Here is a 16,021-nt window from a genome sequence, read left to right on the forward strand (position 1 = left end):
TGCAATACTTACTTTATCTCCTTTAGGACCTGGAATCCCCTTGTCCCCATCGAGTCCCCGAATACCCTATACATAAAAAAAAAATCATTCCGTATGATTAATAATTAGCATTTATATGGAGTTGAATAATGTGAACATTACATTACAATACATATATATATATATATATATATATATATATATTTCTACTAGCTTACCGTAACTCCAGGGAAACCCGGTGGACCGGCCTCTCCTGGTGCACCCTAAACAAAAGGCCAGTAATAAAAGCCTTTATGTAAATTCATCAGAAAATAAAGACTGTATTCAGAATTGATCGTGTAAAAGCTGAAAGAAAGAAGAAATCTGAGACCAGTAAGAAATATAAAGTAAAAAGTAGTGTTGTTCCGATACCGTTTTTTTGGCTCCCGATACCGATACCCAGCTTTGCAGTATCGGCTGATACTTAATTATTTTTTTTCCCCAACATGAAAAAGCTGTCCTGCCACTGGTTCAGAGCAGTCAAGGGCCAATTTGATATCTTAGATCGGCATGCAGTGAACATGTCACATATCAGTGAATGTCCTGCACGAGCAAGACACAACATGCTGCATCCAAAATCCTATATTAGCTTTGGAATTAATGGTATCGGCATGTTACTTGTGAGTAGTCACCGATACCACTGATTTTATGCAGTATCGGCACCTCTGCCGATACCAGTATCGGTATCGGAACAACACTAGTAAAAAGTATAAACATTAGAATTAATAAAAACAGTGAAGCGTGATTAGCACAAAAGTTAAAAAATAAGAACACACGTGGATTTACTTAAAGGATAAATAGATAAATAGTCTTAACAAAATATTATTGACATGCTTCAGTTTTCAAGAATTAATGCACACGTAATTCCTGCACATAATCTGCAAGAGTCAATAGAATGAATTCATGCATGAGCACAACTAATATTTAGCTTAATTTTTGACCTTTGTAAAATGTTAGTGAAGCCCTAGAGCAGAGGGGAGAAAGAGGAAATGTATTCTTGTGGTTTAGTGCAGTGGTCCCACCGGGCTGTGGGCTACTTTGGACCGGTCGTGGCGGGCCGCACAGTTGAAAGAATTAACAACAACAACAACAACAACAACAACAACAACAAAAAAAAACTTACTGTACTTCCGGTTAATTAATTAGCCGAGGCCAAAAAATAGTTTTATTTTGAAAAGTGACCGGATTCTCTCTGTTTATAACGCATGACATCCATCCATCCATCCATCCATTTTCTTGACCGCTTATTCCTCACAAGGGTCGCGGGGGCTGCTGGCGCCTATCTCAGCTGGCTCTGGGCAGTAGGCGGGGGACACCCTGGACAATTCGGAGCGCCCAATTAACCTGACATGCATGTCTTTGGAATGTGGGAGGAGACCGGAGTACCCGGAGAAGACCCACGCGGGCACGGGGAGAACATGCAAACTCCACCCAGGAAGGTCCAAGCCTGGACTCGAACCGGAGACCTCAGAACTGGGAAGCGGACGTGCTAACCACTCGACTACCGTGCCGCCCTATAACGCATGACAAGATGGTAATTATCTAAGTTGCATAACGCTAAAGCTAATCAAGTTAGCAAAATGAGTAAAAAACAGACATATTTGGAAAGTGTTTTTATATATACAAAAAATACCCCAGTTTTTGTGTTGCTCATTTCATTCATAATCATTATCATAGTGACCTCACCATATTCAAGCATTGTTGTTACCCTTGTTATGGTGTTTGTGCATCTAGTACAGGTACATAAAAATACATAGTAATACATAGCATTTGTTGTTGTAGCCTTTCATTAATCAGCCACCGAACAGCCAAGCGCCAGCTGCTCCACCCCCGGTCCGTGAAAGTTATATACTTGCATGAACCAGTCCGTAGTTAAAAAAAATAAAAATAAATAAATAAATAAAAGTTGGGAAGCACTGGTTTAGTGTCCAACAGGTCTAGAGATCCTGGGGAGCAGTTAGCCAGTAGGTGGCACTGTTGGGCTGATGACTACTTCAAATAAACTGGTACCCCCAGTTTACAGTTTAAGTACTTCATTATTGGTTGCACATGATTAAACATGTAATTTTCCAATCTTCTAAAAAAATAATGGAATAATTATGATAGTTTAACACAATTTTAATCACATGCAATCCATGTACAAGTTTAAAATTAACTAAATGAAAATGACTTCTTTTTTTTTTCCCGTTTGCATTCCCTTGAGGAATATTCGACTGCAACTCACCACTGGACCTTCAAAGCCGGGTTCACCCCGTATACCAATGGTGCCCACGGGACCCTTGGATGAAAACAAACAGAAAACACAATGGGACAAGCATACTGTGTACAATAATTTCTTTTTCAGATGACTTATGTCACTTTTAGTCCACACCACAAATATAACAAATTTTCGTAGGTGACTGGACTCAAACTTCCGATTCTAAGGCCCAAAAGCTGATGGACACGCTCATGCCAACACCTTTTTTTTTTTTTTTTTTTTTTTTTTAAATAAATGATATAATTATGGAAATCAACATAAAAAAAAACAAAAAAAAAACATGTATAAACCAACAACACATACAGGATCTCCTTTTGGCCCTGCTCCACCACTCATTCCTGGTGTTCTCTGTAAACAAATGTGAAATAGTTTATCATATCCATAGCGCAAGTTAGTGGGTTACACAATGGCATTATAGTAATACACCAAAATAAAGCAGTGGGACAACTTCGTTACAATATTATGGATGCCACACTTATCTGCTGTCTACTTTGTGCCCTAATTTTGGTTTGGGGTGTTATATCAACATGTCTCATGAGTATACACAACTTCTTTAATTCTACTTACTTGGGGCCCTCTGGGTCCTGGGGGCCCCACCTGTCCATCTAAACCTGGAGGGCCCTGGACAGAGAAAAATGAAGGACATGAAATATAAGAAACACTTTAAACACTTGAGAATCATTGCATTAATGATGCAAAATTATTACCTGTGGGCCTTTGCGGCCAACATTGCCTGCAGGGCCAATGTCCCCCTAAAAGGGTAATAAATCAATCAATAAATAAATAAATAAATAAATAAGCAAATCACAAACAGCAATTGGTCACACAAAAATATAAATAAATAATTTAAAAAAATGTAATGGAGCTGAAGTCTCACAAGATAAAGCTGGCATCTTATGTGAGGTTAAAAATAATCTCACATTTTGTACAACTTATTGCAAATCATTAATTGCACAACAAAATTAATGTTGTCAGAACTGTATAATTTTGTCACATTTTATTCACCCTTGAGCCATTAACTCCTTGAGCGCCAACATGTCCTGTAATGCCTGGTGCACCCTGACAATTACAGATACATATAAAAACATACACAATGTTAAAACAAAAAACACATACACACAAATTGTGTAACATCATGATTTATTTTTTTGACTGTCTTCATCTTACCGGCAGACCCGGACAACCTGGTGGGCCGTCCAATCCGTGCTCCCCCTGGACACGAGCGTGTAAATGTTATGTTGTCTACCATTAAAACACATAATGTACCACTAAATACAATGCACTTACAGTTGTGACGAAAAGTTTATATACAATTGTAAAGAACAGAATGTGATAGCTTTCCTGATCTTCCAGTTATTTCTATATCGACTCTTCACCCTCCTGACCAATTTTCTCTCTGCAGCAGGTGCATTTTCTTCCTGATCATGGCAGTGATAAACAGTCCAATGTACTTTATACTTGTGAACTATTGCATGCACTGTTGGTCTGTTACTTTGAAATGGCTCCAACCAACTTTCCTAACTTGTTCAAGTCAATGATTTCTGTTTTCAGATCAGTTTTGAGTGACACTGCTCAGCTCCTTTGACTGTCCATTGTTGCATTTGTGGTAGTGTTAATTTTGGCTGCCATTTTTTAAATGTACAGTAGTCTCAGTTTTAGTCCAATTTCAGTCATGCTTGTTAGTTTTTTATCACAGTTAGTCAACCTCATCCCATAGTCCATTTTAGTCGACTATAAATCTAGCATTTTAGCCTTTTTTTTTTTTTTTTTTTTTTTTTTCCCCCTAGTCTAAGAAAACGTAAATTTATTCGTCTTGTTTTAAGTCAACAAAAACTGCAACGTTTTAGTGTTGTTTTCGTCAGGACAACCATTTTACCCTGTATATATTTTTTTGTCAGCAGATTATATTGAACCTTTTCGGATTTCAAACTATTTCACGTTAAAAAAAAAAAAAAAAAAAAAAAAAAAAAAAAAAAAAAATCACATTTTTGATGAAAAACAACTTCATACACAATTACAGTGGCTACTATGTCACCTGCTATAAGGTAGTAAGTTAGCAAGCATTAGTTAGTAGTCACATTAACATTATTGTAACTTGGAACGTTAATGCCGTTGGATTAATGTTAAATTATAACTTTAATTTACTTTTTTTTTTTTTTTTAACCTATCACAGTGAATCCACCTCCTGTCTGTCCCATGTGTTTGTGTTATGTCACATGACACTGATTAGCACACATAATTTTCATCTCATTTTTGTTCATGAACTAAAATGTCCATAGATTTTGGTACAGTTTTTATTAAGTGAAGGACATTCTCGTCTCGTCTTCATTAGTCGACGAAAATGCATACTGATTTAGTCCCAGTCATTGTTTATTAATGAAGGTTTCAGTCTAGTCTAGTTTTAGTCTGGTGAAAAATGTGTTGACGGAATTATTTTTGTTTAGTTTCATTGTCATTTCAATGACAAACTTTCTAAGTCACCAAAACTTCTAATTCATGTTGTTGTATGTATATTTTTGACCCAGCAGATTCAGTCACGTTTCTGTTAATCAATAATAAAGTCAAAAAAGGACCAAACTTCATGGATTTTTGTGTGTGTGTGTGTGACTAAGTAGTATCTGTTCCAATCACTATCAGAGAAAAACTGTTGTCGAAATAACTGTTAACTCAGGACAGCCATGACATTATGTTCTTTACAAGTGTTACGTAAACCTTTGATCACAACTGTACATACACAAAATACAATATCTCACAACAAGGCAACACTGACTTTGAACGAATAAAAATGTGACTATAAAATGCAAACATACAGGAGATAGTTTTCTAACAAATAAACCCGAAAAGGGCACGTCACTCACGTCGGGTCCACGTGGGCCCTCTGGACCATAGCCACCTCGGATCCCAGGAGGCCCCTGCAAAATATTATTCAGATTCAGAGTCTTTATGAAGCGCGTCTTCTTCTACAAGCAGGCAAGAGTGTTAATCTCATGACTGATCATTTATTTTAGCAGCTATTTTATTCTGACATAAAAACGACTGGGTCCAAACAGATAGTAGAAATTGACTCTACTGTGTCGAGTGTCGAATAGAAGTGAAGGGCACTCACCCGGGGCCCGACAGGACCAGGTGGTCCGGGTAAACCAGTTGAACCCTAGTATGAGGAAAGACAGTTTAAGGTCATTAGTAGATACATAATTGTTAAATCCCTCATCCACCAAAAGGTCTACCTTCTCGCCGGGTTCCCCATTTCCCCCTCTTGGACCCTTTTGACCAATGAGACCCTATGGGAAAAGAAGAAGGGAAAAAAAAAAAATCATAATCGCAACAATATGAGTTCTTTGTATAAATTAAAGTGTAAATTTCTCATGGGGCCAGAAAAGACATGGGCAATTTAGCTTTTCTTCTCAATTTTCTTGACTGCTTTTTCCTCACAAGGGTCGCGGGGTGTGCTGGCGCCTATCTCACACCCTGGACTGGTTGCCAGCCAATCACAGGGCACTTACAAAACTAATTGTCTTAAATTTGTGCAGCTCAAAAAGTGTTATGACTACTGAACTGATACCATATGAACAATAAACATACATTAGGTATAGTCCTGGCTGCCCAGTATATGCCAAAAGTGAAAATTAGGAGGATGGAATGTATGCCACAAAGTCAAGCAAATGAAAAAATGTAAGTGCTTAATTGCATTAATCAAGCCTAAACTGGATAATGGTAACAACAGCTGTGATCATTTTTGTCCTTACCTCATCACCTTTTTCTCCTTTGGAACCTCGCTCACCACGGTAGCCCCATGGGCCCTGAATTCAATTGAAATTGGGACGTTAATTCCGTTTGTGTTCTCTGTGTGTGTCATTCTATAGCTTCCATAATGAAGCACAGAACCTACCTGTGATCCAGCAACACCCTGTGGCCCCTGCTGACCATCTTCTCCATTTTCCCCATCTATACCTGGGGCCCCTACTCTTCCAGGTGGACCCCTGGGGCCTTGCTCACCCTTTCAGACAACATAAATGATTGCAAGTATATTATACGATAATTGAGACGACTGTAACATGTACATGTTGAAACCAAAATCTTGAATAAACCAGCAATTTAGGGAAACATTTAAAAAAAAAAAAAAAAAAAGGTCTAGAACGCAAGACTCAACTGTACATTATGTTAGCATTGTGTGTGAGATCAGAGGTCTTCCGAGATTCAATGGAGCCGTTTATCACTCGGACAAGACATCACCTGGATCGCAACATCCTGACATCAAGTCTGTAGATAGCAATAACTCAGCTTGAAGACACATGGAGAACAAGAACTGATTTACTGGGATTGAAAGAAAAGAAAAACATTTAGCAAGGCCCACTACATTATATTACACACTGTGGAGGATGATTGATGTCATGCTTTTATGCACAAGGTGGCATGATGGATGGATTGGAATATATTTCTGTAGGCATATATCACTGGAGAACACCTTTTACATATTCAGTATACAGTTACACACACCAGCAGATGGTGCTGTTCTCCATTCTTTGTGATGTTACATTACAGTAGTACTGTAATACAGTAAGTACAGTTTATAATATACTGTATTTGCTGCAGTTTTACATACGTAACTTTACTTGTAGTCAAACTGTATTGAATGCCAAAAGTCCATCCATCCATCCATAGTGTCTTAATTAGTGTCGTGTGTGAGTTGGAGTCGATCCGAGATGACTTTGGGCTAGATGTGGGTCCTATCAAAGATAGTCCAGTTGTACTACTAACAACCACTTATACTCACATTCACAGATATAGTCAATTTTGCTAATGCACACATAAGCCTACTTGGCTTCTTAAAATGGCTACATTTTCTTTCCTTTGTACAGTTAATGCAAGGTAACATTAATGTAGTTGACCTGCAACTCTACAACAAGGTACAATTTTGTGAACATTTCTTTTGATACAGTATTAGGGTGTCCAGAGGATGGTTGGTATAATTCCAGCAAAGCTTATTTCAGGAGATCTTTAATGACAAAGCATCGCAATGTGCCACTCTCAGGAATCTCCTGCCAAGGCCTCCTTGCTAGCTGTTGCTTGCTAGCTGGTGGCGTCTGTAAGGTGCTCTGAGAGACAGCAGATATTGGTCCATATAAATGACATACCAGTACTCCAAGGGGTCTAGAAATGCCCCCGATGACGAAATACGGCATTTTGTAGTTATTTACACTTCCTTTCTTATGTTACACCCTGTCTGGTCTAAAACCCAAGACATGGACGTCTGCCACCTGGCGCACGCTTCATTTACACTCAAGTGTTACTAATGATCCCAAACTCCCATGTTTGGTCCAGTACACCGTCTGGAAATCAGGCTGAGCTCTCAATATACAAAACGTAAGCTTGTTTTCATTAGGTCACAGTAGACTTTCAGAAGGCTTGCTTCACATTACCTTGACTTGTTTTCTGCAATGTAAGCTTTAATTGCATCTACATTTTAAACGCCAAAATGATCATGTTTCCCTCAAGCTGTTTCCATTCATGTTTTGTTAAATTGCATTCTTATAATCTCACTGCTGTACCAAAATCTTGTATCTGGCATCTTTAATGCATAGGCCTATGCCTGATGTAATAAACATGCAGATTCTAACAAATAACACTACATTATTTAAAGCAGAGCTTATTTAAAACTTTTGATCAAATTATGGATTTGTTGCGTACCATCTCTCCTGGCATCCCCGGTCGCCCACGATCCCCGGGTTCTCCAGGGGCACCCTGAGAGGAAAGATAAGGAAAACCATTCAAGAATGAACCTTGATCATGGATAGCGCTAATTCCTAACCTGCATGCCAGGCTTGCCCATCTCTCCAGGTGGTCCAACAGGGCCGTCTTTACTCTAAAAGCTCACAATAAATACACATGGTCAATAAGTATAAAAAAAAATATCCATTCATGTGATTATCTTTTTTAATGTGTTATTAATCAACACTGCATACTTACAGGCCAACCAGCATGGAGTAACTGGTAGAAATTAGTTTGCTATGAAAAGTAAACACGAAGAAGATTCAGCAAATGATGAAATGACATCGAATTCAACATCCTTTATTCATTCATCTCTATTACTTGAACTTTTCTGCAGTTCATTTCCTTACTTTGTCATTGAAAGGCCTCTTGGGGGTGACTGCTGACAAGTTCAAAGTATGCGTAATAACAACCCACAAACCACTAACAGATTTATTTCTCTCATCTTTTCCTCCAATAAAAGGCTCTCTATCATTTTGACATCCAGGGGGTGCATTCCACAACATGAGGCTGAAGTCATTGTTCAAAGAATACGCAGATGAGCGCAGATGTTCTCCTTGCACGCACTGTCTGCATGTTCGGATTTTGTTTGCGGTCCAGTTCAAGGGAACGGGATACGCACATGAAGATAATCTGGATAATTTTGGAACAGATTCCCTAATTCCACCCAAAGTCTGCTTTGTTTTGATTACCTAACATCTAAAAAAAATCCTGACAATATTTAAAATAATAAAATCCTGTTGGGTGTGGTCACAACTGTGACTGTCACATAGAACAGAAGAAAATCCAATCGGGAACTGAGCAGAATAAAGAACAGGGGTGTCAAACATACGGCCTGATCAGGCCCGCAAAGGTGTTTAATCCGGCCCGCGAGATGATTTTGTGAAGTAAAAAATAATTTGTAATGTTGGACCAATTAATCAGCTGGCCACAATCAAAACATATACATTTAGAATTTGACAAGCAGTTCTCAGATGAGCAATACAACTTGTACGGGGGATCGTCCTGGATGTCATTATTTTACACACAATTTAAAGTTACAGTTTGTTTGTTTATTTATTTAATTATTTACTTATTTTTAAATCATAGACCGACATAAACATGTTAAATACGACACAAATTAATTACTGGTAACACAATAGATATGACAAGGATTAACATCCTTATAACATTAACTCATTTGCTCCCCAAAACGTATAAATATGTAATATTTTAAATATTAAGTGTTCCAAGGACGTTTTTTTTTTTTTTTTTTTAAATGATAGAGCATACAGAAGGCTTTGATGCGGCCTCTGAACTAAAGGGAACTGTTGAAGCAATGGTAGTTATTGCAAAAACGGCCAGCAGGTGGCAGCAGAGTATAAGAGATCAACCCTGTTGCAACAAATTTCCTCCACAGTTTTAAACAGATTTGTGAATCAAGATAAAACTTAGCTATATTCTAATGCTAATTGCTGCAACATGGAAACAGATAGAAATATTCTTTTTTTTTTCCTGATGAAAGAAGAGGCGCTCATCTTTCTTTTGGTAGTTTCCATGTTTTGATAACAATAGAACACTGTGTGCCTTGCCAAAATCAGTCAAAATCCAGGAAAACAGCCAGGAGCAAAGGGGGTTGCTTCAGTGAAAATGGCGGCAAGTGAATGCGTTAACTACGCCACACAATGCATTCTGGGAACAATATATATGCAAAACAGGTAGAGTTAACACATCCAGAACACATACAGGCAAAGTGTTGCCGCGTACATGCATTCATGTTATTTTTTTGGAACAGTATGATTACAGTTGAGCTCCGTAATTTTGGACTAGCCCACAAGTAGAGAAAATCTGCGTACAATTGACGGCAAAAGTTATATACCATTATTTTACCGATCCGGCCCACTTGGTAATATATTTTCCTCCATGCGGCCCCTGAGCTAATATGAGTTGACACCCCTGCTAAAGAAGAAGTTGAGTGTTTATATGAAATGGTATTTTTTCCTTCTTTTCTACTTTTATTTTACATCAATCTTGGTACCCTTGCTGCACAAGGTACTTCCTCAGGTTTCATAACCAGGAACCAAAGCACACTCACAATAGTATTATAGTCATCCAGGTGTGAATTATACCTGGAAGGCAGCCCATTCCTCAGCAGTGTTCCTCCACAGGTACAGGGTTGGTAAACCTGCTGGTCCTGGAGGTCCTCGGTCACCCTTATTTCCTGGACGCCCCTCTGGGCCAAGCTTGCCCTTTATGAATCACAATTCAGTTTATATTGATCAGCATTGATACAATTTGATTTCATGCTACAGCAGTTTATGATAAATACATATTATAAATATGGCTCATTAAGACCAATGCGAAGATAAAAAAAAAAAATACACACTTTAAATTGGTATATTAGTATGCGCTATCAGAATGTTCACTCTTGTGAGTCAAGAGGTTTAATGTGTCAACACATCACAGCTTAATTACGTCCAAAACAAGTTTTTTATTTTTTTCTCACCTTATCACCTTTAAATCCAGGCCACCCAGGTTCTCCAGCACAGCCCTAAAGATCAGCATTATGAATACTCAAGAAAGTGACTTATACAGAAGAAAAAAAGAAAGCAAAAACATGCACGTACACTTTATAGGGCACCAACCACCACCTATCCCGAGATCATCGAGCATCATCAAGTGCTTTGATGCAAATGCTTTCAACTTCAGTGAGCTGTTAACATTTTACCATATTGAACAGGGCTGAGGAATTTAATACTAGCCAGTAGTGAATCCATTTTATACCCACATTTAAACCATCTCAATTTGGGGCATCTATGAAATTAAACTACATTGTTTGGTAGTCTAATAATTGTGTTGACTGTTGTAAATGATTAGGCTATTTAAATAATGTTGGTCAATGTTTCAACTAATGAACAATTTAAAGTTTTTTTCTGGTAAAATATATAATTTCGGCGGCATGGTGGATGACTGGTTAGCACGTCCGCCTCCCAGTTCTGAGGACTCCGGTTCGAGTCCAGGCTCCGGCCTTCCTGGGTGGAGTTTGCATGTTCTCCCCGTGCCCGCGTGGGTCTTCTCCGGGTACTCCGGTCTCCTCCCACATTCCAAAGACATGCATGGCAGGTTAATTGGGCGCTCCGAATTGTCCCCAGGTGTGCTTGTGTGTGCGCAGGTTTGTTCATTTCTGTGTGCCCTGCGATTGGCTGGCAACCAGTCCAGGGTGTCCCCCGCCTACTGCCCAGAGCCAGCTGAGATAGGCTCCAGCACCCCCCACGACACTTGTGAGAAATAAGCAGTCAAGAAAATGGATGAATGGATGGATGGAATATATAAGGAGGAGCTGGCCAAGAACTCCCTCCCCTGAAAGAGCCAAAAGTCCCATCACGAGTGACTTTCTTCTTCAGCTGTCTCAATGAAGTACGTCATCACGTGGGTGGCACCCAGTGTGCCACCCGGTGTTCAAACTGCGACACCACAGGTTGTGTTGAACTCCAGATAAATGTGAGATACTGTGCAGTACTCGTTAACATACTTGAAGCACTCACTGTTGTATCGAATGTAATTTAATTCTTCTTGAAAAAGCTTATACAACCACATAGTTTATTTTTTTATTTTTTTATGGGTACTAGATATTTTGCTTTTATTGTAGTAAAGTATTTACTTTTTTAAATTAATTTTATTGTATATTCTACAGGCATTGTTGAAAATACAAATGGCCTTACACATTTTATAAATAAATGTGATGAAATCAGCACTTTTAATATACAATATTTTTCACTTATCTTTATTACTATAGGAATCATTATTTTCTTTTGTTACATATTATAGTTCTTATTGATGAAGAATTTGTAAAAAATAAATAAATAAATTACACGTGTGACTGACTAATAGTATAGATTTTTTTTAATATTAAATTTTCATCATAGCCATAAATTGTAAACGATTGAAGAATTTCAATTATTATGTACAAGGTTTGCCTTTGTTTTTTGGAGCACCTGCAGTATGTACAGTATGTGCAATGGGAAGTAGTGGGGTTGATATCAGTGTTTGGCTGAGCCCTACGTCTGCCTTAATGTAAATAAGACCGTGTCCAACCTCCTTTATCAAAATGTGACCAACTTGATTATTGTGTGGGTACTGATACTCCTCAAAGCTTTTGAGATTGTTCATTGTCTCACCATCTGAAGTAATATAAAGAGTTCAGAAAGTAGCTAAACATGCTGGCCAGTTTTTAATGTTATCTTCCTACCTTGCTACATTAGCAAGTAGCGGGATTGAAATGTTTTCCCCTAATTGATGCAAAGGCTCATGGGATGTACAAATAAAGTGGATAACGCTTGCAGTACAGAACAGGCCTCTGAGAAAGAATAATTCTAAACATTCCCGTGCAGCGCTTTCTCCTGGCTATTGTCACACTTGACTCAAATTCAAGTCGGCAATTCTAGATAAAGTGAAATACAAAAATGTGAAAGCAAAATTTACCAGATTTTACCATAGGAAACCAACATCAACTAAGCTACAATAATAGCTTCTCTCCAATCATGCAATACAATTACAACTTGAGAAAGACTTACCTCTTGTCCAGGAGGACCCATTCTGCCTGGTGCTCCAGGTTTGAGACGATACAGTTTGCCATCTGAACCCAGGACCAGGTCTCGATCTCTAGATATAATGGTTATTGTTCCAGATTTGCTCTTGTTTGGAAGTTCTCCTTGGATTTTAGGATGGTTAGCGTAGGTAATGTTCTGTGTGCTTATCTGTCTGCCCTGCTCGTCGGTCTTTCTGACAAAAGGGCTTTGGTAGTTGGCATGAGATGTAGGTGAGACAGAGCCGGCCCATTCGTCAGTGGCCTCCCTTTGTTCAGTCGAGTCAAAGAGTGGTCGTGGATCTGAGGGGAGCTTAGGACGAACAGTAATTGCCACAACGGTCTTTTTGCGAGTATTTCTACTGTCAATATTGATGATGTCATTGGTTGGTTTTCCTGAGAACGTTGATGCCGTGCTTCCTCCTAAGTTGACCTTTTTATCTGCTGTGATGTTGTCCTCTAAATGCTTTGACGTCACTTCAGACTTCCCATTCTGGTTCCCATTAAGTCCATTTTTGAAAGGCTTCCAATGAGGGTTGATTTGTCTGCCAGTTTGCAAGGTCAGATCTAATAATTCAGTGTCCTCATCCACAACAAAAACATCTCCATGTCCCACTGCACCTTTACGACTGGTTCCTGAGGGCAGAGTCCAATCTCCCCGAGGAGCACCTCGTCGCCACATCATATTTTGCTAAAAGATAAAGAGCAAGAAAGAAAAATTTCACTGTGAGACAAATGACATGTGAGTAAGAGAAGGTGGTATGACTATGACTCTTCTGTTGGTCAGTGTAGATCTGGTGATTAGGCACACAGCTTTGTCAACGTTAAATCCTGTATATTATTTTACAGCTCCTATGTTCTTATTGACAAGTGTAATTGGCAGGTCGGTGATGTACTGTCACTGTTGTCATCTATGAGTGGAAATAATGAGTTTATCATTAACACCGATAATTAGAAGAAAAAAAAAAGATAATTTTGATCATTTGAGACCCTCAAGAGTGATGAATAAGCTCCAGGTCAGAAGGAACTCAAGAGACAGCAACACTGAACTGACAAGGCGGAACAGACATAGGGAAAACACTGCACGTGGTTATAACGTTGATGGACTGACCATTGACAGACTTTGCCCATGAAATTTACTGTGAGTCCTAAAATTGCGGCCATAATTTAGCAATGATGGAAAGCAAGGCTAAAATATTGGCGGGTTGACGATTACAGTTTGGTTCATCTTGAAATATTGACGGATTGACGATGATGATAACAGTCCCGAATGTTGACTGACATTCAAAATTTCATTGACATGCCCACCTCTGTTAAGCTCTACCAAGGGCCATGGTCAAATTATAGTCTACACAATTCCATCAGTTAAAACAAGGTCAGACCAAGATACCTTGTTGAAACGTGATTTTTTTTCCCCCCTCCAACCCTCTAAAAAAGTTGGGTAAACAGTGCACTGAGCAACTCCTAATAAACACATCATGATACTAAGGAACAAATACTTTATGAATTGCAGTTTTTTTTGTATCAAATTGTCATTTACATTGTTGTCCTGGTGCGACATTGCATACAACTTGATCATTATCAGTAGACTGTGACAATAAATTAGATTAGTTATTTAAGAAAGAAAGAAAGAAAGAAAGAAAGAAAGAAAGAAAGAAAGAAAGAAAGAAAGAAAGAAAGAAAGAAAGAAAGAAAGAAAGAAAGAAAGAAAGAAAGAAAGAAAGAAAGAAAGAAAGAAAGAAAGAAAGAAAATAAACTTAAATGTAATGTGTTCCAAGCAAGAGCGATGATATGAATAGAACATTACTTCATTGATAGTTTTGGCTTTGCACCTTCAAGGCACTTCTGCCTTTATAACCCAATGAGAGTTTTGATATTTGTCTTGTAATCCAAGATGTTTATTTTCATTGGCCCTCGTTTATCAATTCAGGATCTAACGTTCATGATGACCCAGTCCTGATACCGCTGCATAGATCTTTGTTTGATTATTTTTGGATGCTGTTTTTCCTATAGGGAACAGAGATTTTTGTTGGCTCAAGTCTAATCCCTCATTTAAATCTACTTTATTATGATGAAATATTATATTATGGCACTTCCCAGTTGTACTGTTTTTTTTTCTTTATTGCTTTGTATTTATATAGTGTATTCCAATACAGTTCCCATCATAGCACCTCACAAATTTACTACACTCTGCATTCACTTATCCATCACATTTAATATAATTAATGTACAACCACAAACATTTTGCCTCTGCCTCTTTACACCACATCATGTATTTGTTATTAAAAAAGCATGATGCGATTCAAGTGCAGATTTTCCACAAACGTTCAAGAGGTTCTACAAAATGTGGCATTAGGAGAAAAGGCTTTTAGATGTTTATGAATGTCATCCGCTCGACATTGACAATAATAGTTATCGGAAAAAAAAATAATAATAATAATTCTTATTTTTCAGCCTAAAAGTCTTTAGTCTTTGGACATGAATGTGTCTCGGGAGGCACCACCAGCTTTTAGTTCAAAGAAAATAAAATGCATGCTCTATAGGTGTGAGGGTCCACTGACTGCCATTGAAGAATATTTCTTCTCCTTCCTTCAAAAGTATCATATCTGACATTATAGTATGTTCAATATGAGCTAAGCAGTCTTCGGCACTTTGCAACTGTGTTGTAAGTTTTGTAGCATTTGGAAGAATGTGACTATCTCGTTACTTCTGTCAACAATCAGTGAGCGGGATTTGTAATGCTTTGGATCATGAGCACCATACTTTTCTCTTCTCAATATTCTGGCACCAGTTGGCTTTGGCTTCATCTGTCCGAAGAATCTGGTTTTATCTAATCTGGTTTGCAGTGGAGGTGGTAATGAGTTACTGTAAAAAGCAACTTAAGACTGAATGCAAGTAGATTAACGTTGTGTCCCCACGTAGCCGGGTATTTTTAAAAACAAATATTTCACCCCTTCCAGTCCTCACTTCCACATTATTTCATACTTGTTCCTGAGTCACAAGTTTTTTTTTTTTTTAAATAATAAAATGACATATAACGAATATAACGACAAAAAAAAATAATTTGTCTCATCATGATGTCAAATTTTTTGATAGTTCAATGGGATAAGCAAACACAATTTCTGGATGGTTAGCATGATTCTTCTTGATAAAGGCTAAGCGTTTGTGTTAACATAATTTGGGAATGGTTGTATTACAATGCAGACCTGCAAACCTTGTGAAAATATGAAATGCTAATTAGTATACCACTGGACAAGTAAACTTGTTTACTTCACAATGAAGATGGTGAAGGATTGTTATGTAACTGGCATTAAGTTATACTGGCTGTGAGATTGGGAAGCATGACCTGCAGTATATTAGATGACAGCACTACAAAAAAAAGCAAGCTCTATCGTGTACCATAGTTGACTTGT

The 16,021-nt window shown here is 38.1% G+C and overlaps 1 protein-coding gene across 1 annotated transcript in view; it reads right to left on the bottom strand.

Moving 5' to 3' along the window:
- The window catches only part of LOC144002623 (uncharacterized), an 80,894-nt gene that overhangs the window by 27,104 nt on the left and 37,769 nt on the right, over nucleotides 1-16,021 (bottom strand). The window contains exons 7-25 of the mRNA XM_077498022.1: nucleotides 12,598-13,299; nucleotides 10,530-10,574; nucleotides 10,153-10,272; nucleotides 8,243-8,281; nucleotides 8,085-8,138; nucleotides 7,964-8,017; nucleotides 6,165-6,272; nucleotides 6,022-6,075; nucleotides 5,503-5,556; nucleotides 5,382-5,426; nucleotides 5,134-5,187; nucleotides 3,443-3,487; nucleotides 3,281-3,334; nucleotides 2,983-3,027; nucleotides 2,843-2,896; nucleotides 2,579-2,623; nucleotides 2,243-2,296; nucleotides 198-242; nucleotides 13-66 (exon numbers count right to left, since the gene is read on the bottom strand). Of these exons, the coding sequence (XP_077354148.1) occupies nucleotides 13-66; nucleotides 198-242; nucleotides 2,243-2,296; nucleotides 2,579-2,623; nucleotides 2,843-2,896; nucleotides 2,983-3,027; nucleotides 3,281-3,334; nucleotides 3,443-3,487; nucleotides 5,134-5,187; nucleotides 5,382-5,426; nucleotides 5,503-5,556; nucleotides 6,022-6,075; nucleotides 6,165-6,272; nucleotides 7,964-8,017; nucleotides 8,085-8,138; nucleotides 8,243-8,281; nucleotides 10,153-10,272; nucleotides 10,530-10,574; nucleotides 12,598-13,299 (1,725 nt within the window). The remainder of the gene's footprint in view (nucleotides 1-12; nucleotides 67-197; nucleotides 243-2,242; nucleotides 2,297-2,578; nucleotides 2,624-2,842; nucleotides 2,897-2,982; nucleotides 3,028-3,280; nucleotides 3,335-3,442; nucleotides 3,488-5,133; nucleotides 5,188-5,381; nucleotides 5,427-5,502; nucleotides 5,557-6,021; nucleotides 6,076-6,164; nucleotides 6,273-7,963; nucleotides 8,018-8,084; nucleotides 8,139-8,242; nucleotides 8,282-10,152; nucleotides 10,273-10,529; nucleotides 10,575-12,597; nucleotides 13,300-16,021) is intronic.

The sequence above is a fragment of the Festucalex cinctus genome, chromosome 15 (genome assembly GCF_051991245.1).
Source record: "Festucalex cinctus isolate MCC-2025b chromosome 15, RoL_Fcin_1.0, whole genome shotgun sequence".
NCBI classification, from domain to species: domain Eukaryota; kingdom Metazoa; phylum Chordata; class Actinopteri; order Syngnathiformes; family Syngnathidae; genus Festucalex; species Festucalex cinctus.